General features: G+C 37.6%; 1 protein-coding gene across 1 annotated transcript in view; it reads left to right on the forward strand.

Annotated features, from left to right (window-relative positions):
* The window catches only part of OTOGL (otogelin like), an 89,063-nt gene that overhangs the window by 46,366 nt on the left and 16,459 nt on the right, over positions 1-26,238 (forward strand). The window contains exons 27-44 of the mRNA XM_074574078.1: positions 675-791; positions 3,646-3,802; positions 4,334-4,360; positions 8,260-8,427; positions 9,989-10,267; positions 10,870-10,987; positions 12,213-12,292; positions 13,221-13,242; positions 13,468-13,516; positions 16,653-16,667; positions 16,701-16,878; positions 17,751-17,893; positions 19,212-19,235; positions 19,365-19,457; positions 20,138-20,327; positions 22,584-22,798; positions 25,542-25,683; positions 26,025-26,210. Coding sequence (XP_074430179.1) covers positions 675-791; positions 3,646-3,802; positions 4,334-4,360; positions 8,260-8,427; positions 9,989-10,267; positions 10,870-10,987; positions 12,213-12,292; positions 13,221-13,242; positions 13,468-13,516; positions 16,653-16,667; positions 16,701-16,878; positions 17,751-17,893; positions 19,212-19,235; positions 19,365-19,457; positions 20,138-20,327; positions 22,584-22,798; positions 25,542-25,683; positions 26,025-26,210 — 2,203 coding nt within the window. The remainder of the gene's footprint in view (positions 1-674; positions 792-3,645; positions 3,803-4,333; positions 4,361-8,259; positions 8,428-9,988; positions 10,268-10,869; positions 10,988-12,212; positions 12,293-13,220; positions 13,243-13,467; positions 13,517-16,652; positions 16,668-16,700; positions 16,879-17,750; positions 17,894-19,211; positions 19,236-19,364; positions 19,458-20,137; positions 20,328-22,583; positions 22,799-25,541; positions 25,684-26,024; positions 26,211-26,238) is intronic.

The raw sequence follows: 26,238 nt of genomic DNA on the forward strand, positions 1-26,238 counted from the left end.
GTGGGCAACTGCACTGCAGCTTAGGCTGCATTGGGACACCCCAGTGCTGCCTATGGATCTATCATTACCCCCTCCTGGGCTTCCCTGCTTCCCTGCAAGAGTATGGTTTTAGATGAACTTGTGTTTTCTGAGCAGAGTGTCCTTATATCTTTCTGTTCATTTGTTTTTCTTCTTGAAGAGAGACTTTAAGAGAGGGAGTTATATCTCAGCCTTTTTTGAGTTATCACGATGATCTTTGACTCTAATTTTTTTTTTATGGGTTGCTCTCTTCCTACTGCTGCTTCTTTATTTGAACTTACAGGGCTAAAGCCATCTGTAGTGTGACTCCATTTAAAGTCAGTGCAAAACCACCAGGGATGGCTTTGGACCATGTATTTGTTTGTGATGTTACAGTTGGTTGCTCTGGTAATGATTATAATGTGTCACAAAGAAAACATTTTGTCTTTATGCGCTGAGCAGACAGCAGGAACACTTCAGTACTTCAGAACAAAACACAAAGATTGTTTTTTGTGCAAATGTTTTCAATTATAACAAGAAGTCAGGGAAAGGGGAAGATGAAGAAAATAGCATTTAAACATTCTTTTGTTTTCTGAGTATGCAGGTACAGTGTACCTGAGTCCATGGTAAACACACCTCCGTATAAAATGGTTGTGGTATTTTTGCTTGTTTTTAAGTGCAAGAGCCCAAATGAAACACTGAGACCATGTGAGGTACACCAGAGCAAGTTCCCTTATGCCAAAAAGGAATGCTCAATTTTATACAGTGACGTTTTTGCACCTTGTCGCAACGTGGTAAGTTTATTATAAATATCCAAGATGTGCTCTCATGTAGAAAAATATTAAAATTCCAGTAATTAATTTCTTCTTTCCATTCCCCTCAGTCTGAATGCCGTGCAGGCTACGGAGTAGAGCCCTGCAAGTATTTCTATGTGGGTGGGCTACGTTTGTGCAGAGCTGCTTGCTCCTTTCAAGGCTGGAGCCTAAACATAATAGTGATAACTGGGAGCCATGAGTTAGTAGACTGGATAATCAAGGTTTTGTTCCCTTTAGGTTTTATTTATATCTTTTAGTTATATATTTTATTTATATAGGTAACTTAATTTTTAAGGCTTTTGTATATATTGCAGGATTCTAAAATAAGCATTTGTGTAATGTGCCTACGGCTCATCTCCAATGGTTTTATTTTGTTAACTGTCCTGCTCAATATAGACAGAAATATGAGAGTGAGATTTCGGCTTCAGATCTACCAGTATTTTTAATTGGCTGACAGCTTACCTGCTTTTTATCAAAACTCTGAGCTGTGGTGTCCTCATTGTCCCAATACCTGGCTGAGCCTGGGACTCGAGTTACACGAAAGTCCTTAAGTTCAGTCTAGGCAAGATGGGGAACAACAATAGCTTGTGTGGGATCTTTCATTCCATTTTAGTGCACTCTTTATCACCACAAGACGTTCTCTATACATTTTTTCCAATTTCTGATTTTAGCCTCCCACAGGTATTTAGTTATTGAAAGTGCTTCTTTACACCCGTGTAAGCAAGAACCACTATGATGTTTTGTCTCAGTCTCTTATTTTCTGTATGACTATTAATACTAAATGAGATCATTAGATGTCCCAGCTGAGCCTCCTGACTTTCAAGACTGAAGTTTGATATCAACATGGTTAGGAATTTGCCTGAGGAGGAGGTTGCAGTATCTTAACCCAAGAGATTTACTAATGTTGACTTTAGTTACTATGTAAAGAATTTTTTGAGCACGTGCCTGAGCACATAGTGATGAGTGTATTTTCAAAGTGGAAAGTAATAAATAAAAATGGAACTTTTGGAAGTTTTTAAGGAGCTGTATTATAATAACTCATAAAAAAAGATGTTTTCTCTTTCACGTTCATTTTCTATATCTTATCCATGTTGTGATTAACATTTGCAAACATTATGCCAAAAATTTAGCATAATTATATTAAAAAATGCATGTCAGGTACAAAGCATGACACTTAATTAGTTGTCAAGTATTTTCATATGCACACATCCATCCTGTATGGGACAGCCTGTAAAGAAAACACCTCTCAGGTGTTTTTACAATCTCTCATCAGTGTGAGAGAATATGGCTCTTACAAATGTAACGTAAAGTGACCTCCTACAAGGACATCTGCAGCTGGCTGCACGGGTGGGGAACTGGCTACCAAGGAGAAAAGCCCAAGCAGAGACTGACACTGGGGGCATGGCAGGAACAGAAAGTGTAGATGTGGGTTTGAGGACATTCTTGGAGCAGCGCTCTTCCAGTCGTTCCTGCTGTGCAGGTGGTGGAGGGTCCTGCTGTGCATGGAGGCAAGCTCCTGCCCATGGGGCAGGCAGCCTCAGAGTTCAGCTGAGGCTGGAAAACCCCATTTTCAGGGAGACAAAATCTTGCATCTGTGGTTGGCAGTGACTGATGGATTGCAGTTGCCTGGCTGAGTGCTGAACTCAGCAGGAGCTGAGAAGCCTTGACACTCACAGGAAAAAAAGGTCTTCCTCGTCATTCTTGAACTCAGCAGTAGCTTTCACCTGAGGCTCACGGTTTGTCACAACTGCGGGATGTTGCTGACCCATGGAGAGATGCTGTCCTGCAGACATGAGAGACAGGTTCTGCTTTTTGGAGCTGGTCTGCTGTTTGGTGGTTCCTGTGAAGTTATTACAGACATTTTCAACAGAGCTAATACTCGTGCCTCCCCCTCCAGTGCTATCCCTGTTTTCAAAATAAGAAAAAGAATGAAAGCAAAATGGCATCTCTCTCCACTGAAGACAGAAAGTCTTCATATCCCTGCCAGCTTCTAGCAAGTGCCAGCTGAAAAGCCGTCTCCATGCTAGATAAGTGCTGCTTTGTTACTGTGATGGTATTTCTGTAAACTGACGCGTGCCATTTGAGTGCTTTACAACTGAGCTAGGCCAGAGTCTAAAAACGAGTCTAAACCGAAGAAAAGCATTGCTTTAAACATTCCATGTGTTGAGTAAGAACACTGTTTTAGAAACATCGCTTAACATTACAAAGAAGATGACTACAACCTAAAAAATATTGTATCGTGTAAAGCCATGAAATAATGTGATAGGATTTTAGAGTGGGAAAGTGGATTTCTGATCTAATGAAGGTTTGCAGGCAAAGTATATTAAAATTTTGGTAAGTGCAGAAATATTTTTCTGCCAAATGTCACCAGCGTGCTCAAGCTTTCTTTCCCTGGCCAAAAACCCCTCTGCAAATTATTATTTTAATTACTTGATAATCAGAGCTGCAGCTCTCTGTTGTTGTTCATGCAGAACTGACAGGATGACTATAGATGGCAGCATTTGCTTTATAAAAACACAGAACTGCCAACTGCCACATACTCTCCAAAATCGATGAACAGCAAGTGTGTGGACAGACACACTTGTTAATAGTCACTGAATGAAAATTTTGTCTTGGCCTGTAACGTAGGTACAAGCTGATCATTCGAAGTATACTTTTTGTGTAGGAATGTAGCCAAACTTAAAAAAAGCCTTATTTTTGTGTTAAATTAGTTCAGACAATCCAGAGGTAGCACTCCTGCTGAAAATGGAGCAATAGGAATTTGTACGATCTTGCAATTGGGTCACCATCCCTCTTTTTTTTTTTTCTTTTTTTTTTCTTTTTCCTTTTCCAGATTGATGTGACTTCTTTTGTCAAAAATTGTCACACAGATACATGTAATTGCAATCTTGGCGGAGACTGTGAGTGCTTGTGTACCAGTATTGCTGCTTATGCCCACAAATGCTGCCAGCAAGGAGCAGCGATTCACTGGCGATCTCCTTCCCTCTGTGGTACGTACCTGTGCCGGCCTCACACCGGAGCTCATCTGGGGCATCTTTGGCCTTTCGCTGCCCAATAAAATATGACGGAAGCAGGTGGATTATAAATGTGCTTCTTCACGTTTTTCAAATTGTCTTTATATTAGCTGTTAGTCTTATACACCGAGATTTGCTGTCTTACTCAAGAGGATTGGCCGTGCTCAGGATATGCCAGCGTGGTGGCTGTTGTAAAGGCACTGGTATACCAGATCTGGGGTACATCCAGCATTGGGCAGGGGGCTGCAAAGAGATTCAGTCCATTCTACTTTTGACTGGCAGTGAGAACAGTTCTCTGCTTCAGATCTGTTGTCCTTGTGCATCTATTTAAATACAGCTGTATGTTACTGAATAAAAGCCAAAGGAAATAAAGTCACTAATTGAAATATATTACAGAAAATTAAACTTGCTCTGATGGAAATTAATTTTACATTTTTACGATGCAGATATGCAGTGACTCTACTGCTACTTTCTAATAATAATGTGCTTGTTTTCTTTTTCTTTTAGCTTATGACTGTGAATATTACAATCAAGGTATGTAGTATTTGATATTCCTGTCTTCTATTCATCCTCCTATTTATATACCTTGCTGAATACTCTTATTCTTCATGTTTTCTAGCATACCAGCTAGCTATGTGCTAGCTGTACATACATTTGTACTAGCATTTGTACAAACAAATCTGTATTCCCTGGTTCCAATATAGAATCTATTTTTATAACGCATTTAGTCACAAATAAGCCATTGACTTAAAGAAAAAAAATCCTACTTTGACCACTCTAGAATATGGAAGACATCTTTGACATACTATTCTACTATCTTTCTTTCTGTATGGCACTATTTTGAGATATTTATGTCTCTCTCCTATACTTATTTTGTTTCTCTTAAAAACAAAAACCAGCAAGAGATGCTGTTTTTATGTTCTTATAGCAGTTCACTCAAACTAGCCCTGGGAGAAAATACAGTTTGGTAACTTCTTTCATGGGTTAGAATGAAATTTTTTGTTTGGTTGGTTGGATTTTTGGGGTTTTTTTAACTCCTGATTTGGCTATGTGAGTTTAGTGAGCTCAGGAAGTTAGCAAAGCAAGTCCCCATGAGTCTTTCTGCTCTATGTCCAGGGATAGTTGTGGCATGGAAACAAACACCATAGTTGCAAGCAAAATGACACATCTGGCATCTCAGATGAAACATGATGCAGCGCACGCTGCAAATAAAACCCTTTGCTGAGGAGAATCTCTGTCAGCTGCAGCAATGTTGGAGGTTATCTTCTTTTCCATTCTCCCCATTCCCTAGGGTAGGATTGCATAGTCACAATCCCTCAAGCTCACTGGACCTTCAAATCCATTAGAAAGGAGAAGTGATTTTTATGAACCTGGAGTATTGTATGTCATTTCGCCATATATCCCTTGCCTATTTAATATCATTATGTCATTACACTGACTTTATCTTCCCTCCTGTTCTGCTACAGATATCTAAATATACTGTTTTTCCGTGCAATATCTCATGTATTACTTGAGATTTGTCCTGTATAAACACAGAAAATCCTACATTAGTATCGGATTCAAATACCAACGCATTAGTGTTCATCTTGGAAGGTTATACATGGTTATTAACACTTAAATTTTCACCTCACTGAACTAACTGCCTTTGGCACAGGGAAACTCAAGTCCTTTCCTCCAAAAACGAATGATGTGGATATAATGCGTCTCTGATGTTACTGGGTTAAGATTAATCAGAATAATAATTAATTTGGTATGATTTTTGGAAAAAAAATTAAAAAGCTGTATAAATTTTATGAAGATTTTTCACATTATGCAATTATCTTCTAGGTTTTCATTCTGAAGTGTCTTGCTTTGTTTTATTTTTCCTTCTTACATTGACACATAAAAGAGATTCCTTTGGTTCAATTAAAAACTCAATTGAATTAATTGATGGGCTTTTTCTTTGACTTGATGTATGTAGTTTTAACTTTGCTTCTATTTTTAATGGGTGAAGGTCAGTAGCCCAGCTGTGTTGAATGATCTTAAGTATTCCCTAATGTCTCAATTAATAACATCCTCATATTCAATGTGGGGGTGGATTAATGCACTGCGCAGCATATCTTGGCAGTCACAAAGAAGCTCTAGAAAGATGTTAGCTTGTGTTTGTACTGTAAATTTCAGAACTGGGACCTATTATATTTTGAAATTGATAGGTTACGGGATTTTATGCACAAGTCTCACAAATACTGTACTGTAAAGAACAGTTCATTAGAATGAGAGTGGTATTCGTTTAATAAACTAAATTCCTGTAGCATCCCTTCTTAGATTTGGATGCTGTGCATGTATTTTGTGGGGAACAGGTTATTAAAAAGGAAGGGAAACTTGACTAAATGCAATGATATGAATGCGACTTTTGATACATCTTTTTAGTGACTTGCATTCTATAATGAGCATCATACAGTATATGATATTTTTTTTTTCTGCCCCCAGAAGTCTGGCCTAGCACAGTAGCAGTTTGTAGATCCTGCTAGGTATAGCTGACTTTCCATAATTTCCTTGCAATAGGGAATTTTGTCTTCATTAAAAAGTAGTAATGTGTACTGGTTTTGGCTGGAATAGTGTTAATTTTCTTCACAGTAACTTGTACGGGACTATGTTTTGTATTTGTGATGAAACCAGCGTTGATAACAAACCCAGGTTAGCTACCACTTACACAGCATCAAGGCCTTTTCAGTTTCTCACGCTGCCCCGCCAGCGAGTAGGCTGGGGGTGGGAGGGGATGCAGGCGGGACAGCTGACCCCAACTGACCAAAGGGTCATTGCAGAATATCTGATGTTGTGCTCAGCAATACAAACTGGAGGGGAAGTTTGCTGGGGCTGGCATTGCCTGGGGTCAGCCGATGGTGAGCAATTGAGGGTTTTTGCATCACTTTTCTTGGTTTTGTTTTCCTTTGATTGTTTTTTTCTTCTTCTTCTCCTTATTAAACTAAAAATCAATTATCTCAACCCACGAGTATTAATGAGCGAGTGGCTTTTTGGTGCTTCGCTACCTACTGGGTTGAAGTCAAGAATGGTGTTATTTCCACCACCAAATGCCAGCAAAACATCTTTTGGGACTAGGATGGCTCCTCCTCTCATTCTTTTTTGCTCTGCATGATATCAAACTGCTGAATCTTTATGGAAACTTTATCAATTACAGCTCGGTCCTGCTTTTGCTCAAGTCATAGGCAAAATATCTGTTAATATGTAGGGATAAACATCCAATAATTTAGAATGTGTCTTTTTAAGATAAATTGCCTCATCACTGCTTTAAATGTGGCCATTTTGTTGCAAGCTTGTGGGCTTCACGTGCCTATGAGCTCCAGTATAGTTTCCATATAAAAATGGTAGTTATTTTCATGCAGTTTTCTCCAGAAATTGGTGTTTAACTTCTAGCTGAGACAAATCTCATCATTATGAAAATTCCTTCCCTCTTGGAAGAGTTGTATTTGAAAGGAGTTGCCTTAGTCTGGGAAAGGGTTTCAGTTAGGACTGAAAGCTTTCACAAAACTTACACATTCTGTTTATTACTCACAAGGTAAGGTTTTAGAAGTATGCTGCTCTTGGTTCTTTCAGTGAGATACAGTGACAAAGAGGGATGCTGTTTTATCTGGGTGTATCCCTGTGAGCTTTTCCAGCCCAGCAGTAACCAACTGCTCCAGGGGTCTGCTGCTGGGCATGGTTAGGCCAGCTCCGTTTTGGCAGGGGTACCAGTTGAAGCTGTTGTCACCGTTATATTGCCATGAGCTTTTGAATGACGATGTGGTGAACCAGACTGGAAAAATTTGCTGGTTATTTTTCAGCTGGATCACTTCACTGCTGAAGCACTTAGGATGGCATAATAAATGGGGCAGTAGTGGGGAAGAAGGAAGTGGCTTGTGGGAGAGGATGAACTAGGCAACTGCTTAAGCAATATTGCTCCCAAAAGTTGAATTACAACTTTATCATTTGAAATCTGTTATTTCGGGGGGGGGGGGAATTGCCTTCTAGATCTAAGAGTGGCTTCAGTGTCTATTTGGGGAATAATACTAAAGTTGGTCTGTTGGTCTTTCGAAGTATAGAAATAAGGACATGTAAACGACTAAACACCACAAAAAAGCAGCCCAGGTTGCGTGCTTGTACAGGTCATTTTGTGAGGATAGCCAGACACTTGTGAGTACAGCCAAAGTAAGCCACTTTTTTGTGATCACTTTGTATCCATTGTATTCTGGACAGCAAGCAAAGAACAAGGAAGTACATTAAACAGATAGGTACAGACCCACGCCAGCATAATACCTTGAGGTATTGAGCTGTAGTTCCAAATTTATTTGATTCCAGGTATGGTGAAATATCTAAGGCAATAAGAAATAAGACTTACATTTTATATGTTGGGCAAGGAGAATTTGTTTTTTTCTATTTGATTTTTTTTCCCGTAGGTCTTGGTGAAGGACCCTATGTTTTGTCCAGTTATGGAGAGAATGACACAGTTATAGGAGCTAATGTATCCAGTAGAAGGATATTTCCCCTGCCTAGAACTGGAGCATATGGAAATGTAATTTTCAGTTTCATGATAACTCCAGGCCTTTTCAAAGATAAAGATTTATGTAAGTGTTCTCAACAATTTTGCTAATGGCAATACATATATTTCAAACTATATGAATGATTTTTGCTGCATCTTCTAAATCTCCTAAAATAGTCTAGATATTTTTAATTATTGGAATAAGGGAGGATGAAGCAGCCAATTTCAAAACTGAGGAAGAATGCTGATTTTTTAATTTTTTTTTTTTTAATATTGGAAAACCTCACTGCCAGATTTAAAGATGACTTTTCAAAGATTATTTTAGAAATATTGCAAAATACAAGTGAACTGAATTCCTTTGGTAAATAAAGAATTACTTTGTATAACTAGGAACTGGGAAATTTTGCACGTGTATCTGGCAAATCTCAACACTGATGGTGAATGCAGGATATTTTTGTCTCCAGTAAAATCACTTCTACTTTATTTTTTCTTCTTTTTTGTGATTTTTCAGTGTACTATAAAATGTGCAACCAATCTGTCTCCTGCATTGTTAGTACGCAGCATCTCCATACAATGTAAAAGGAAGTTTCTTAGGTGAATACCTATTCCTAAGCTTTATTTTTCACTTATCAGAGACTGATCCAAACTATAGAACTACAAATAAATATGTTTAAATACTTTTCCTTCTGTATATATTTTCCTTTCTTTACATCTATTGGGTTTGTGCCAATTAAGTCTACGCAGATTTTGTCATTGCTTTCTCATAGAATTTAATTTGTTGAAAAAATCCCTCAAAAATCAACAAAGGGCTGTCTCCACAGTAAAATTTGAAACTATATTCACAAACAATTGACAATTTTGCAGTGAAGAAATTAGGTTTTTAGATATGATTTTGAAATGAGAAAGTACAGAAAAATTAATTCAGACTTGTCAATTCTCCAATTGATATAAAGTGGAAGTAAAACACCCATTATATCTGTGCAATACACAGGTAGTTTTCATATCTGTGAGGAATGAGATCGTCTTCATCTAAATTAAAGGCACTTTAAGATTTTATTCAAGTTGAAAATCAAATCTGAAGTCTTCTTTTAAGTTCTTAGATTTTCAAAGAATTTTCTTCACTTCTGATTTTTGGCATAGGTAGAGCAAACAGAGGGTCAAATCTTTGATTTGGCTGCAGTTTTTCTTACTGTATTGCTGGATATGACTGTATGTAAAAAAAGACTGATCTCAAGGTGAATTCAAGCATGTTCTTACAATATTTGTGTGATGTTATTTATGCATGAAATTTTGGTACAGCTGAACTGTCAGGCATTTGTCTGAATTTGAGAAAAAACTCCCAGTTTGAGCAAGTCCCAATTTGAGACTGCTTATGAATTATTTTGAAGGTTGGTAGCAGTAGGCTGAATCTAGTTTTGATCTAACTGATCAGCTCTCTGATGGCTCCGGATTATATGATTATTTGACATCTCCTTTAGACCCTGCATTTCTAACATATTTTGAGTAACATAAAACTGAAATATTTTTCTGTGAAAAGTAGTTGTTTAAAAGGAATCACTTAACAGCCAATAAAGCGATTTTAATCTCACCTTTAAGTTGTTCTCAGTGAAAAATCTTACTATTTTTTTCTTCTTCTTCTGTGGAAGCGCTCTCTCTTGTTTCCCTTGAATCTGCTGAAAGACCAAACTACTTTCTGTACGTACACGACAATGAAACCGTCGGGTTGGAACAGTGGCAGGCAAGTGCCTCCTTTTGGAGACGAGCCACCTTCTTCCACCACCATGGCCTCTGGAGTCCAGGGCTCAGCGCCTTTGAACTGCACAGTAAAAAAGGCTTTTTCATCATTCTCACCTCATCTGGTGTTAAAGTGGCAAAGTACGATGATTCAGAACAATTCAAACGTTTGAGTAGCTTTAGTATTGAAGGTAAATTTTGCATAATCCCCAGGGATAAGTATGGTTTCTTCTGCTTGCCTGTAGAGCACTTTCATCAGCAATAGTAACAAATATTTTTTTATCCTATTTTTAATTACTATTCTTTGTCTTCCACCCCACCTCCAAATGTTACTATTTTCTAATTTTTGCAGATATGATGATTACTTTACCTTTGGACTACATTTTTGTTGTTTTAGTCTTTCAAAATGAATGTGGCATGTCAAAAAATGATTTGTGTTAATGTCTTGTTAGTGACCTACAGATACCTATTCTTTTAAATGAACGGGTTAACTGTATTGCTTCTGCAACCGACAGTATTTTCACAGTGGTTAATTGTTTTTTAAGGTTTTTAAATAGTATAGATTGTACAAGTAAGTAGCTGTATCTTTGAAGCTTCAGTCTTTTAGCTTGATTGAATTTAAAATACTTGAAATTGAAAATGAACAAAATCTCACCTATTTGAAAGTTCTCAAGGATTTCTCTACTTGGTTTTCATTTTTCTGAAAAATGCCAATGTATATGATAGAAAAGATATAAATTTATAGTTTATTGATGACACAATCAATAAATAATACCTTTTCCTTCTTTCTCAGAACTTGATGCATCTGTGCCTTATAGAAGGATGTGTGAATGGCGATACGAATCTTGTGCTAATCCTTGTGTTAAAACATGTAGTGATCCTGAAGGAATAGCATGTAAATTCCTTCCTCCGTAAGTCAAATTAAGCTCAGTATTGCTACTGTATTGGGGTTTTTTATTCTGTGTACCATATGCTTTCTGAAAATTACTGCAGCTGCAATATCCATTCATTTTTACTTATCCAGATTTCAGTGTCATTCTTGTGAGCAGCTCTCATAAATCATGTGAAAACATTTGTGACAGCCTCTCGTTTCCCACAGTATATATTCCTGTTTACGTGCAATCTTTCAACACAAGAATAAGAGAGTTTGTATTTAACCCAGGGGTTTAGCTTCCGCTAGTGGTTAGGCAGAAACCTATTAAATTAAATGAAGGTTGTTCCTGTCTATGGATTTATATTCACATCCTAAACCAGCATCCCATGACGCTGTAAATGACTACATCTTTCTGGTGTTTGTACAACTGAGATCGAAAACTGGAGGAATAGTAAGGGTGGACTACGCCCTCTCCTGTAAGAGGAAGGAACTTTTACACTAAGTGATGCTCATTGGCATGACTTGAGAGATTTCACACTGCTGATGTTATATTGTTAGTACCAAGATTTCCTGTCTCCATGGATCTCCCCTGGCACCTGTGGAACCACAATTTTTAAAATAAAACTAAAAGGAAAAATGCCTAAAAAGTCAAGGCACAAAATCTAGTGGAAAAGAAATGGTATTTTGAATTTCAGGCTATCTCCCTCGGCATGTGCAGTTTATGATTAGGAAAATTACTAATATTACTAATTTTCTCTGTTGCTACTCTTAGCTTTTTTCATATAGGCACACTGGTTGTTAATTTAATAATCAAAATTAAAAGGTAAGAGACTTGTCTGTACTTTTCTACTCTGAAAGTGAATCAAGAATGAGACTTTCTATAGAGTCCATTTAAATATTGTAAAGTCTCAAATGAACATATCTGGGTAAAACAGTGGTCTTGTAGTGAAGTTCTTTGCCCTCTGGGAGAAGTTTCTGCTTAGGGATCTGAACCTACACCTGGTTGTTGAAGCAAAATTGTCCAAAGCTATTATGTTCATCAGCCTATGCAAAGAATTGATGATTAACAATTTAGAATTGTGCTGTTCAATGTCTTATTGACCTTAAAATGCCTCAAAATGCTGTGTTCACCATTACACCAGAAAGTTCTCAGAACTCTGATGGGGAAGACCTTAAATTTTTTAATTTGCCAAAGTGAAATAATTTAAAATTAATTTATATTACTACTGTGGCTTTAAAATTAACTATATAATATTTTAAAGGGTTGAAGGATGCCTGCCATACTGTCCCAAAAACATGATCCTTGATGAGGTCACACTTAAATGTGTTTATCCAGAAGACTGTAAGTATATTTTACTATGTTGGTCTAATCTCATAAATCACTCTAGAGATCCCAGGAAATGTTTTAATCAAATGTGCGTTGATGTTTTTTATTAAATGCTTTACCAGAAGAAGAATGTCTCTCTGGGACATACACTGCATTCCCAGTCATCCAAAATACGTCTTACATCTAAACAAGCCATATCTAAAGTTGAATTCTTTCTTTTCTCTAATACTGTGTTAAATTTAACCTTTTGTGGTGGTGTTATATCCATCACAATTATATTTGATCATATACTGCTAATATATCATATGTATATAATGGAAAGATCCCAAATGGAAGAAATATTGCTCTAGCGGAAAGTTCAGACTTTTCAGTTGACGAGCCAACACTAACACTGCATCATTTCATAACTTATGGTGTGTGAAGTTACCACATTATTTGCTTATTTTGGGGATACAGTAGTCTTTTAACATTAAAATTACATTTTAATACTGTCTCTCATTCTATTTTACAAGTTTTGAATTAAATACATTATGTTTGATATTTGCTAGTACAAAGTTATCTCATACAGTATACTACCTTCCAAAGATACAAAAGAAGATAACATATTCTATAATGTATTTATTCCAAATATTTTACTATTTTGGATTTACTGAATTTCCCATGGAATTCCCTTGTTGCTTCAAAACTGTTCTGCACAAACAAGGTTTTCACTACTAATAAATAATTAGCTACTCCATTTGCAAAGAAAATTGGAACACTTCTTGAGTCAGCTGAGTTCCTCGAAGTCATCAGGCAACCTGGAACCATTGGCAAGTTATCTTCTCAGCAAAATGATGCTCTGATTTTCTAATATTTAAATGGGACTTGAGTAGAAATAGATGTTGCTATTTTTGCTTTACCAGTAATCCATAAAAGACAGTGAAATATGCATTTTTCCTTTTAGGCATACCTGTGACTCCTACAGAATCAGCAACTGGAACAAAACCTTCACTGTTAATCCCTCACACGGGTGCTACCACAGAGAGAATTCCTCGTACACCTCCTTTTTTTGTTACTTCAGGGACTGAGTCAATACATGCCGGTGTGACAGCCAAAATAACCATGAAGGAAAACACAACTTTAAGGGGAATGAATATGTCAGCACAGTCTATTACGGACTTTTACTCATTGGAAGCAGCCACCTATTCAACATTCTCATTACCAAGTACAGTGAAGCCTTCTGATGTACTTCACAGCACAGCCAGCCCTACTGTCCTTTCCAAACTCATCTCTTCAACAGATTTTCCAACTGTTCTTCAAGCCTCAGCAGTCACATCACATACTGTCAGTTCTACTGCATCTATTTCTTTACCTGTTACAATAGCGACTCCAACAACCCTGCTCAGTGCAAGTCCTATTCCAACACGTTCTGTGTTATTAACACCCACTTCCCTAATGGTAGTTCCATTTCCACTTGAAACATCAATCACTCAGCTAGGAACTGTTCCCCCTACCTCAGCATTAACAACTTTAACGTCTAAGCCGTCTTTTGCCACTTCTGAGCTGCCTGCAGGGATGGGGAAGAGTAGGAGTCCTTCAGTAAGTCATTCTAAGGGAGCAGCAGTATCGTCTGAAGCGTCTTTGTCTGCTTTGCTAGCTGGCAGAGCAACTTCCACAAGACCTGTATTTCTTCTAGGTTCATGGTTGTCACTAAACACATCTGCTTCTCCTGTACCTACTTTGTCTGTTAGAACTAGGCCTGGCATTGGTCAAATTGCAGTTTACCCGACAGCCATTTCTGCACTGACCTCATCTGCTCCTCAAATTCCCATGACTACTAGATTTGCTAGCTTTGAGACAAGTTTTCGTCAATTAAACACAGCTTCATATTTTGCAACAGCAAAACCCTTGTCTAAAACTTCTCTGATATTTTTAAATGCAAATTCTTTAGCTAGTTTTTCTCCAAAGATATTTTTATCTTCAATGGAAATTTCAGTGACTGTTCCCAAGCAGACATCTCCATTAATAAAACGCAGTATTTCTGCTGTTTTGCCCATAATGACTGCATCTTCACCTCAAGTTGTTTCTCACATCCCTATAAACACTTCTTCAAGTCCTCCTGTAACACGCACACTACCAGTGCATTCTCTGATTACCTCCTTGAAGCCCAAAGTTATGGCGGATGTCACTTTTGCCTCCAAAAGTCTTTATAAAATACCTTCCACTGCTTCCACTCTTCTAGTCAATCCAGCGATCTCTGATATTCTTATGGCAAATAAAGCCTCAACAGAAAATAAATACATAATGCACACTGATTCCTCTCCAGTGTCATCCATTTCTAAAAAGCCAAAGGAATCCATTAGATCTACAGTCTTCCCCCTTAGGACATCAGTATTACCTTTAAATGCTACATTAATAACCACTTCAGAAATTACAGAGTACCCAAGCAGTTCACATACAGAATTGAAAACTGACCCTGTGGCATGAAGTTCAGGCACTTTCATTCCTAAAGATCTTTCTCTTACAAAGTCATCATCTTTATTTACAATCTTGTTATCAACATCGGTACCATCTTATGTGACATCTGATACTACAAGTTCTTCATTGAGTCCCATAGTCAGTACGACATCATCATTAACACAAAATATAACTGCTACCCAATCACCAATTTCATCTCTAGATACACAAGGAACCTCAAAAAGTCCAGTCATAGACTTTGCAGCTTCTTTGGTAAATTTTTCTACATTCACTTTAAACATAAGCCCTTCTACCAGCCTTTCAACAGCACTAAAAACATCCATTATAATGCCCTCTTCACTAACACCTACAACTCCCAAAACCACTTTAGAAAACCAGTCCAGTAAGGTCTCTGTGTCTTCACCTCCTCCTAAGACCACTCGTATCTCTACTGTTTCTCTAGGAAGTTCTTCAGTAAGTTCTTCAGAAGAAGATGGAACAATATCAGCCATATCAGCTGGAATCATCACTCGATCCACTACACCAATGGTCATGAAAACAACAATGAAAGCTACATCTTTAAAAGCACCTTATATTTTTGCAAAAATACCAGCTAGCTCTTCAGCCAGTTTATTAGTTGCTTCTGGCACTACTGTAGCCTCTGGGATTACTACAAAAACCACTGATTCTTTTGTTGCTGATTTGGAATTTTACAGGACTTCAGCTTCAACTCCTACCACCATAGAAACACCCATGCATGTGTCACACAAGTCTTTATTTACATCTGCAGTGACTCAAGCTTCACAGATCACTAAAGAAACTCCAAAAATTATGATCATTAAAACAACTGGTGCTACAAGTCCGTTATCACAGATGAAGAGCACCTCATTTACAGCTTCAGAAGCAACCTCATTTGAAAGAACTGCAGATATTTTAGAAAGTGGTCAGACTTCAGATGAGCAAAGAAATGTTACCAAGACAAAGTCAACCACAACTGAGAAATCTTCCCTGCCTTATTTGACAGTATCAGCAGTTCAGATGTCGCCTTTTTCAAGAAATACAACCTCAGCAAAAAACCTCTCTTTTTCTGGAGTCCTGGGTGTAATAATGTCTGATTGGTCCAAAATCCCAACGCAGAAAACCATTAAACCTTATTTTGGTTTAACAAAGCCCACAGAGCTGCAGACCAGTGGTGGAATGGCTCTGCCTTCCTCTTCAGAGCCTGTGGAAACACAAACTTCTCTGGCAAGCACAGAAACAATGACAGCTACAGCTGACAAGGCTTCCTTTGGTACAATGATGCATACGCTGATGTCTACATCTTCCCAATGTGTGGTATGATCAGTTTTACTTGCCCCTATGTGTTAAAATATATATTGCTTTTCAGCCCATTCTGTTTCACTATGTATGTAATACCGGTGATTTTAAATATCTCCCATTTTTGTTTTTATTTGTATATTTTAAAATACTCAATTATTATTAGAGGATTGTTGTATTTCTGCTCTTATTGCTCTGGAATAAAATGGCTTTTGAAGCTATGTGCTGATTCTAGACAGTGAAATCTATTTCTGAGATGCAGAAAAAGCCACAATCCATGGAATTTTGGGGTTTCTGCATAATCTTACCCTGTCTTTCTTTTTCGCATTTGTTTCTTTGTCATAGGGTTTAAAATGATGGGAATGCACGATTCTGTACTTCTTAAAATGCTTCAGATTATTACTGAATACAATATGTAGCCTGAATGTATAAAGCTTTACACAGAGTATTCCACCAAAGCCAGGTGGAACAGGAAGGATGTGGGTGAATGGATGTGCATCATTGTCAACTGTTACAACCACCCAAAAGCAATTAATTCCAAAATAACTGATGAGGGGTCACATATATATGCTGATTCTCTCAGAGCAGAGTGATGAACAAATGATTGCTTGGACTTCATAAGGGCAATGAATGTAAAGTTGATTCTGGTTGTTTTTTCCTTATATGATAGCCAAGATACCTTGAACCTGTCGACAAATGTAGCCAGTATGTATGTGTTAATACGGGTTGGATGTTATACAACCTTTCAAGGAACTGCCCTAAGGATGTGCAGAAGCCAGACTGTGGTTTTCGAGGAATGCCAGTTCAAGTTAACACTGATAGTTGTTGCCCAGAATGGGAATGTCCCTGTAAGTCACTGTTTTATTTTTAAATACAACATAGATCTGTAAATTTCAAGTAATAAATTAAGGGTTTATTATAGTGGGAATATGAGGTTGAATACTGGAATGAATTTAAAAGAGCTGTTCATCAGCAAAGCAGAATGAAATATAGTAAATGTCTTTGAATTAACATTCATGAGAGTAAAAGTACTTTGTTTTGAATGAAAATGGTGAAATGAAATCTGCAACATGAATATCAATATTTTTGAGCTGAGACTTTTCAGATTTTATATCAGTAGAAATGTTGAGATTTCAACATTTTGTGAAGAAAACAAATTAAATACTGGCATATTCTGAAAGGCAGAACCCCCAAATTTCAGTTAACTCTAACTGCAGTTTTTAGTTATATTTAGAAACTTCAGAAACTGGCAGATCACTGTCTGCCAATGGAACAAAAAGGCCAAAGAAAAGTCATATTTAAAACCCTGCAGCATTACTGAAACAAATATCGCACTTTTAAGTATTTGTCTCAAGACAGGAGAGATCAGTCTCTTGTTATCAGTATCTCAAAAGTATGTATATTTTAATGCATATATTTTATCTGACAATGTACAGATTCATTGACGTTGCCCATAAAAAGTTCATTTAAGTAAAAATTTTCAACAATTTACAATTTCTCCCCTACCCTGGATGCGTAGCAGTAGGTCAAGGTATTTCCACTGAGTAACATAAAATACTTGTTTCTGCTTACGGCTCGGTATGCTGTCTGCAGAACAAGGTCATCAATATACATATGAGCATATGTCATATGAAAGCAAATATTGCTAAAACTGAAAGTTTTTAGAAATGCCTTGTAGTTGATTTTGTGGTAACCTCATTAAATGACAGTTATTTTTTAGGTCAATGTTCTGTACTGTCTGAACTGAGTGTGATTACATTTGATGGAAACAACATAGCCCTCTGTAATATGGCTTCCTACATTTTAGTCAAGTTACCAGGGGAAATTATTGTTGCTCATATTGAAAAATGTCCTGCTAATCAGGTAAGATACTTGCATTTCCACAATAATTGTAATTGTTTCTTGAATTTTTGTGTCATAGGTATGAAATTCTGCAAAAAATTATCACTTAAAACTTTCAGATAAAAGCCGTATCCATTGAAAAATGGCAAGTTATTGAATTTTCAAGATGCATGCTTTATCATGCTGTCTAGATAACCAAATTTTATCTCAGGTTAAATAGTAATTGTTGTATTATGTTATAAGAAAATTCAAATATAGGTTCCTTTTAAACTATCAGGGGTGACATAACTTCAGGCTCTCCACCCACAAATCTTCTCGAGGCCCTGAATTTATACTTTACAATGTGGTAAAAATATTAAATATTTTGAATAGTCACAAAAATCTTCTGTGGTTATTTTAGGAAGGTTTTAATGATTTGGGGGTTAGTGTGATGGTTGTTCTTTGTAGTTGTCTAATTGTCTGCATTGCCTACGGAGGGGATCCAGCCACTTTGTTTTTAGACTGCCATTTTAGGTCAGGTCAGCCTCATCCTTAGAGTCTGTACATACATTTCCTTTGCATTGTCCATAGTCCTAATTTATGCAACCCTTGAATGACTGGCTTGTATTTTGTGGATAAACAAGTTCCTGAGGAGGAACTTCATCAAGCTTCTTTCCTTCCCATCTCTATTTGGTCTGTTATCTAACCTCACTGGGGCAACTGTACATTTGATTTTTAAGTCCCAAGTCTTACACTGTTTTAGAGGTTTTCTTTTAAATTGCTCTCTTCACTGTTCTTGGTTGCAGTCTAAAGGTATGAAGGCAGCTTGCATAGGCAGATGAGCTTTAGAAGTCTGTAGCTGTACTTCCTTAAGAAATACTTTTTGAAAGGGCTTTGCAGCATATGTTGATTCTCGTGAAGCTAGTAGTGAATTGCTCTCAATGTTAAAGCTGTTTAGTTAAAAGCCAGCTGAAGTATGATATATAGAACTGCAACATTGTGCAGAAAGATACCTTGGTAAAATAGGAGTTTTATCCAAGTTAAGGCAGGGGATTTTATTGGCTTGACCATTGTATTTCTATGTATTTTTAATTCAACTTTTTCAGGTCACAGTGCTATCTTTTCTGTATTATTTTCCACATAAACCCCTTTGATTTAAATCTTTAACAAGTAAATCAAGTTTCTAAAAATAGTTCATAGAAAGGTACATTACGTTGGCTGGGAAATGTGTATGTTTCATTATTTATAAGGGATATATTAAATTAGTTTAATTATGAAGCTGGTTGTAGAAGAACTTTGATATTTTTGCCAAATACGAATGCTACTGATTATCGTTCTAATCTATTTTAATGTTTTCCAGAGTGCAAATTCAATAAGAAAACTAGTGAGTACTTTTTTCATTTACTAATTATAAAACATATTAATATCGCACATATTGAAAAATTCCCTATAGCATTGGTACAGAATTAGAAAAACAGTAGTAACTAAACTTGTTTGTCACTTTTCTTTCAAGGTTCCCCCTGCAAGCACTTCAGGGCTCTGTTTTAAGAAATTAAATGTAACAACACGCACATATAAATTACTTATCAATCGTTTAGCAAGAAAAGTAAGTATACATCACCAGTATATAGCATGTGTACACTTAAAAGATATCTGGAGAGCTATTCTGTTGTAGAATGCAATAGATCAGATTTATAATGAATGTACTGCAGGATTAGGATTACTTTTGCGGTTCAGGTGCCCAGTAATTCATGGTATGCTGGAAGCAAAAAAGATAGATTTCTGATGCCGTGCTTCATTTATATGTCATTTATCCAAAATTAACTTGAAAGTTCTTTTGAGACTTTAAAGAAGCTGCAAAAGGCATTTATGCTTGAGACTGTATTTCCAGAAAACCTTGAACTGGACAGAAATGTTCCAAGAAATGATAAATACTTAATCTCCCTTTCCTGCTAGTCAATAACCGGTCAGAACAGATAACTTTGAATAATTGGGATGAGGATTGGTTTTTTTGTTTTGTTTTGTTTTATCATATGATATGTAAAAAATAAGCTTTATAGCTTCCTTAATTAGAAAATATTTTCATATAATTATTTTTTCTCCTATCTACTTTGTTTGCAGTTATAGGAAATGGCACTGATGGGAAGTTTTGTGATTTAAGCACTGTGACTGTTACTATATGTGGCAGAGGCTGTAAAAAATATGTTTTGCTATAAAATACAAAGACATATAAAACACATCTTCACAATCTGGTTTTATCCCTAAAATCTATTTGGTTTATTTTAGGTAGTAGTGGATTCTGTAATTCAATCATTACCATTTTCAAAAGAAGGACTGAGTATTCAGGATACTGGTGCAATGTATGTCGTTAATACCCCAGCTGGTATTAGCATCAAGTGGGCTCATGTTACAGGCATAATAGATATACAGTATGGATTACACTCTAACACATCCATGAAGACAGAAGGACTTTGTGGTAAGGCAATGTTTTTCTTATATAATAATTTCCCATTCAAAATTTACACCTCCCTTTTGTGTCTGTGACCTGCTGTCCCTATAGCTCTCCTTGTGACTCCCATTAACTACACTGACAAGCCCATTTGAGGTGGGCTTGTGAAATTATATTAATTCATAATAATAAATCAATAATGTTGTTTCAAAGAACTGCTTGCTAATAAAGTAGTTCTCAGAGCAAGTAAGGATCAGTACCTTGTATCTAATTAACTGTAAAAAATTTACTCTATCAGCCTGTGTTTAAAAATATTGTTGAAGTCAAGTAAAGAAAAGGGTGAAATTTTCAATGGAGAAGTGGCTGCTGAAGAATTTCATGTAGTGACAGTATATTTCAGTGATTATGGGAGCAAAGAATAACTGTGAGATGTTAGCAGTGGCAGCTTATCACTATGCAAATACCGACAAAAGGTGTATCTTGGGAAGGGTCCAAGTCCCCTGAGAATCCAAATTCAGACCTCTTTAAGGTTGTATCCAAGGTTCAAAACTGTGCTGAGGCGTCTCAGACAATGACAGTAAATTTGGCATGTTTCAGGCTTCCTTGGTAGCCTTTTTATAACTCTGCCAGTATGAATTATACGGAAAAGTGTAAGAAGGTATTCTAGAGTCATAAATGTTAATTTTCTTGTGCATTGTAATTTTACATAATCTACCCCATATTGAACAGGAAAATTAACTTTTCATAGTCTTTTAAACTGCTTTTAGTTTTAAAAGCAAACAAAACAATTCCGATATGGTTTAAATACACATATAATCAAATTAAGTTTTTAAAATCAATTGCTATATTCTGCTTGAACAAAAGGAAAGTTCTCCTAGATCTAGTGATAGAAGGTGAATGCTGGCCCTGGCACATACTGCAACTTTTTCCCAGTATGATGCCATCTTGTCCGTGCATGCTGAAAAAGGTGGGGATGAGATGAGGTCAAATATAGGAAGGATTATAGAATAGTTACTCTTTGTGCCAGGAAAAGACAGAAAGAGGAAGACTATGAAGACAAATCCAACCTCTGCTCTGAAGTGTTGTTCTACCTGATACTTTGCAGTAAAGTCTGAAGCCTCCTTTATTGCTTCTTTCCTGTTTCTGCTGTTTGTTCCTGTCTGGGATTCTCCTGTCCTCTCTGTCTCATACTGAAAAAATTGTGGGACTATGCGGTAAACTGGCTTTATTTTTAAAGCTGTATTGATTCTGCAATTCTGTAGTACGGCCTTACAAATTCTAATGCCAGCACAGTTTGTGGGATGGCATTAGGACAGCAGCAAGGAGCAGAAGTGTTAAGAATACTGGAAAGCCATGCTACTGCCAAATGCTTCTTATCATGCAAATACCATCTTCTGTGTTCCTCCGTCCTGTTGGAGAGAATAAGAGCCTGTCACGCCAGGCTAGCCCGGTTCTACCAAGGGACCCGGGAGAGCATCAGGATGCAGGGCTGGAAGCACGAAGGCAAGGACTTAGGTTGTGGTAAGCAATGCAGAAGGAAAGAGGAAAAAAGGATATAGGAACTTTGGCTCATCAGTCCATGAGCTGTAAAAAGCTATTATGAAGATTAAACTTTTGGCATTAATGACTTGTTATGTGCTATAGGAAGTATATGTTTTCATTGATGAATTAACTGAATACACACAATAATGAACTCAGGTAGCCAACGGATGTCAGGGGTTTGAGTGGGGTGGGTTTTTTGGTGGTTTTGTATTAATAAATTGAGTGAGAAAAATATTTTCCCTGGAGAAAGCAATTTGTTCATCAAAAGATTCCTTTCATAATTTCTTGCATTTAGAATGTTCAATTAAGTTTCAATACAGTGTCAAAACATCAACGACATGCAGTTAATTTGAAAGCCATCTACATTTACTCCCATGGAGCTGATTGCTATTCAGGAAAATGAGATCAGAATCTGATGACATGTCAGTGAATTTGCTGCACTCAACGGCACATTTTGGTAGCAGTTTTTCTCAAAAGTTAATTAATTTTTGTGAAAAGTATCATTACTCGTATTGCATGGTCTGCTTGTTTTGCTAAGCCATTGAGCTGACAACTAAAGTAACAAGTAGAAAGTTGGAACGACAGTGGACATACAGCTGCTTTCATTTATAAATTCAGATGACTAAGTCTCATAGGTGACTGATGCAAGGTTAATCTTACCTTATTGAGTGCATTTTCCTTTCCCAAAGGAAGTAATATGGCATGTTTTTTCATGCTTTAAACATGATTTTCTGTCTCCAGGGGTGTGTAATGGAGATCCTACTGATGACCTGAAAATGCAAAACAGGACCATAATTACAAATATGGAGGAAATTGAAGTGTTCATTAAGAGCTGGGAAATTGGGAAATCGCTTGATGTGACAACCAGGAGGCCAGTAAGAAACTGTACTGAAGACAACTGCACATACTGTATGGAACTGTTAAACAGAAGTGTTTTCATCCCTTGTCACAAGAAAGTGAGTATGAAGATCAGAGAAATTCCAGGTGCAAATTAAATAAAAGATGTATAGTTAAGAAAAGAGTGAGAGAGATATGCACATTTTTAATGTTTTAGTTATTTTCATGAGTTGACAACTAGATGGGTGGCTTTAATACCCCTGTCATGTTGACTTTAATACTTTCGTCATACTGTCCATTGTAAACACACATCGATATGGTTCCCTATGCTATTATGTTGTTTCTCAAATTATTGAGCAGGCAAAGCTCAAAGGAGAGACATCAAATCATCATCTCAACACAGAAGCATTCCAACAGAGTTATTTTTTAATAAATGCTTTACATGGGTCACTAGAACATAAAGTCTCATGCTTCTGCTGCATACAACAGCAGCTCACGCAAGCTGAGACTGATTGGACTAAATAAATTTCCAGTTAAACAAACGTTGATATAGTTACTATTGCACTGACAATTTGGTAGCATTTATTACAGAAATCATAATGTGTTTCTGGACACTGTACCTTCCCATGGGAACATAGCTGTAGCACGCAGACTACCGCTAGAGGTAGGTAGTGCAGCACAGCTGCTTCTCAGAAGGGGAAATGAGGAAGCCCCAAGTTTCTGAGGTCTGACTTACGTTGCCCACTTAATTAGAAATAAAAAGGATTAATTACTCGAGTGGCCCTTTCTTTCTCAGAGATAGATGTGTCCAGATTCCTGATCCACTTCTTGCTGTTCTGCCTTTCCACCCTTGGTTTACACTGTGTTACTCTGATTTTCATCACAGACAAATGCTGTTAAACATATTGCAGACAGCTGAGCCCCTCCCTTCAAACTCCCAAGACCTCTCCTCACTTTCCTCAGGTAGAAAAAAATGCAAGTTCTGAAAGGAGGGGGTTAAAGAGATTTTTTATTTTTTAAAAAAAGATTAATAGATATTTGCCATAGAAACTTAATGGGAGGGAGCAGTGGTAAGCAGTCCGGAATCAAGAAGGGAGAGTAGCACCAGTGGGTAGCAGGATGCTTTTCATAATTGTTTTAACATATATAATTTAAAAATAATTAAAGGGAAATGCAGCACAAAGGAATTCCAGCCACTCCAGCGAGTAAGTCAACTTCATCGGGGGCCCAACTTAAATGCCTCTATGAAAACGCAGGTTGCATGTGGAATAAACAAGAAGAATTAGAGACATGTGCATGCCTGCAGGGCTATGCCGCTCGGGGAGAGGTGGTTGCATGGCTCCTATGACTGGACTGTTGGAATGGAAGGATACAGGCTCTTTAGGAAGGGCAGTCAGGGGAGACTAGGAGGGGGTGTCGCCCTCCACATCAATGAGCATCTGGAGTGCATGGAGCTCTGCCTGGGGATGGATGAGGAGCTGACTGAGAGCTTATGGGTCAGGCTTAAAGGGAAGGCAGGGACATTACAGTGTGGATCTGCTACAGGCCACTCAACCAGAAGACCTAGCAAATGAGCCCCTCTATAGACATATAGGAGCAGCCTCACGTTCACAAGCTCTGGTCCTCATGGAGAACTTAAACCACGCCAGTATCTTCTGGAGGGACAACACAGCAGGACATAAGCAATCCAGGAGGTTCTTCTATGACAGGGTTACAGTGCTGGTGGATAAGGGAAGAGCAACTGATATCATCTACCTGGACTCGCACAAAGTATTTGATACTGTCCCACATGACATCCTTGTCTCTAAATTGGAGAAACATAGATTTGGCAGGTGGACCACTCACTGGATAAGGAATTGGCTGGATGGTTGCACTCAAAGAATTGTGGTCAATGGCTTGATGTCCAAGTGGAGACCAGTGACGAGTGGCATTCCTCAGGGGTCAGTATGGGGACCAGTGCTGTTCAACATCTTTGTCAGCAACATGGACAGTGGGATTGAGTGCACCCTCAGTGAGTTTGGCGATGACACCAAGCTGTGTGGTGTCGTTGACATGCTGGAGAGAAGGGATGCCATCCAGAGGGACCTGGACAGGCTTGAGAGGTGGGCCTGTGCAAACCTCATGAAGTTCAACAAGGCCAAATGGAAGGTTGTGCGCCTGTGTCAGGGCAATCGCAAACACAAACACAAGCTGAACATATACCTGATGGTGGCAGAGCCAGAGCAGATGGAGTGTACTGTGTGCTCCACAGGCATGAAGCAGTGGACAAGGATATGTAACAGACTCATCTGTGTAATGAAATTTATGGCAGAAGTGATCAAATACTTGAAGATTTGCTGTGGCCACAGGGAGAGCTGGGCTGCAACACAGTAGTGAACAGACAGAATGAAACAAAATCTGACTTCTTCTGCCTTCTTATAAGCAAATAAACCCAACAGAAATAAGACAGGTTGGACTACCTGCATTTAGACCCAGTAACATAGGCTATTGGGTCCTATAGACACAGAAACAGAGCACTCAGTAATCATTTGTTCACATCAGGACTTTATGGAAGGTACAGCAGCAATTTTTAGCTTTGATTGAGATTGTTGACTTTCAGCTGACAGGGCTATACTGCAAAAGCTCTTGTAAGTAGTGTGGCAATCTCATTAGAACTGTGTTCTGTGCCTACTAATGAGCATAAAAAATTCTGGCATTTTAAGTTTTGCAGAATGAGTGTTCTGAAAAAAATGGTATTTTTTACTTCAGACACTGCTTGTGATTTTTTTTCCCTTGCTCATGTATTATTTCTGTAATTAATGATTTTTTTTAATTACAGAAAGCTCTTTTACATGTTAATTCTCAATTACAATATGTTCCTAGGTGTCACCACAGGAGTTTTGTGAGAAGATGTGGATCAACAGTACTTATTTTTGGAATTATGAGTGTGACGCACTTTCTGCCTATGTGGCTTTATGCAACAAGCACAACATCTGCATTAAATGGAGGACACCCGATTACTGCTGTAAGCAGATAGCCATTTTCTATACCCCAATGTGGCTTTACACTGCTGCAGTGTTTAGTGATGAGTTAAAAATATATTTCTTTCTGTTGTTATTGGAAGCACTATCTCATTCTATCACAGCATTAGTAAATCAGGGTACAAGTTCTTAAGATGTGTTGTTTTAGTCAAAGTGTCACGAATCAGCTTTAATCTTGATTGAATGAGTTTCTTACCTAAAGTACTGTTAAAAACATAAATGCATACTTTCTGTGATACACTCACTTGTTCTTACTACCTGTTTATGCAATGAAATGCTGGAAGAATAACAGCAGCACTCAATGTCCTATTTTTATGACTTGCAGCATTGAGTTGTCCTGAGGGCAAGGAATACCAGCCTTGTGTGCAACCCTGTGAAGCCAAGACATGCTTGAATAAATGGTTCTATGAAGATTCTCCCTGTTCCTATTTGAGGGAAGACTGCGTGTGTAAAAATGGCACTATTCTGCACAGAACAGACTCTGACCTCTGTATACCAGAAGAAAAATGCAGTAAGTGCAGCAGGACAGAGTGCTTTTG

This window comes from Larus michahellis, chromosome 1 (genome assembly GCF_964199755.1).
Source record: "Larus michahellis chromosome 1, bLarMic1.1, whole genome shotgun sequence".
NCBI lineage: Eukaryota > Metazoa > Chordata > Aves > Charadriiformes > Laridae > Larus > Larus michahellis.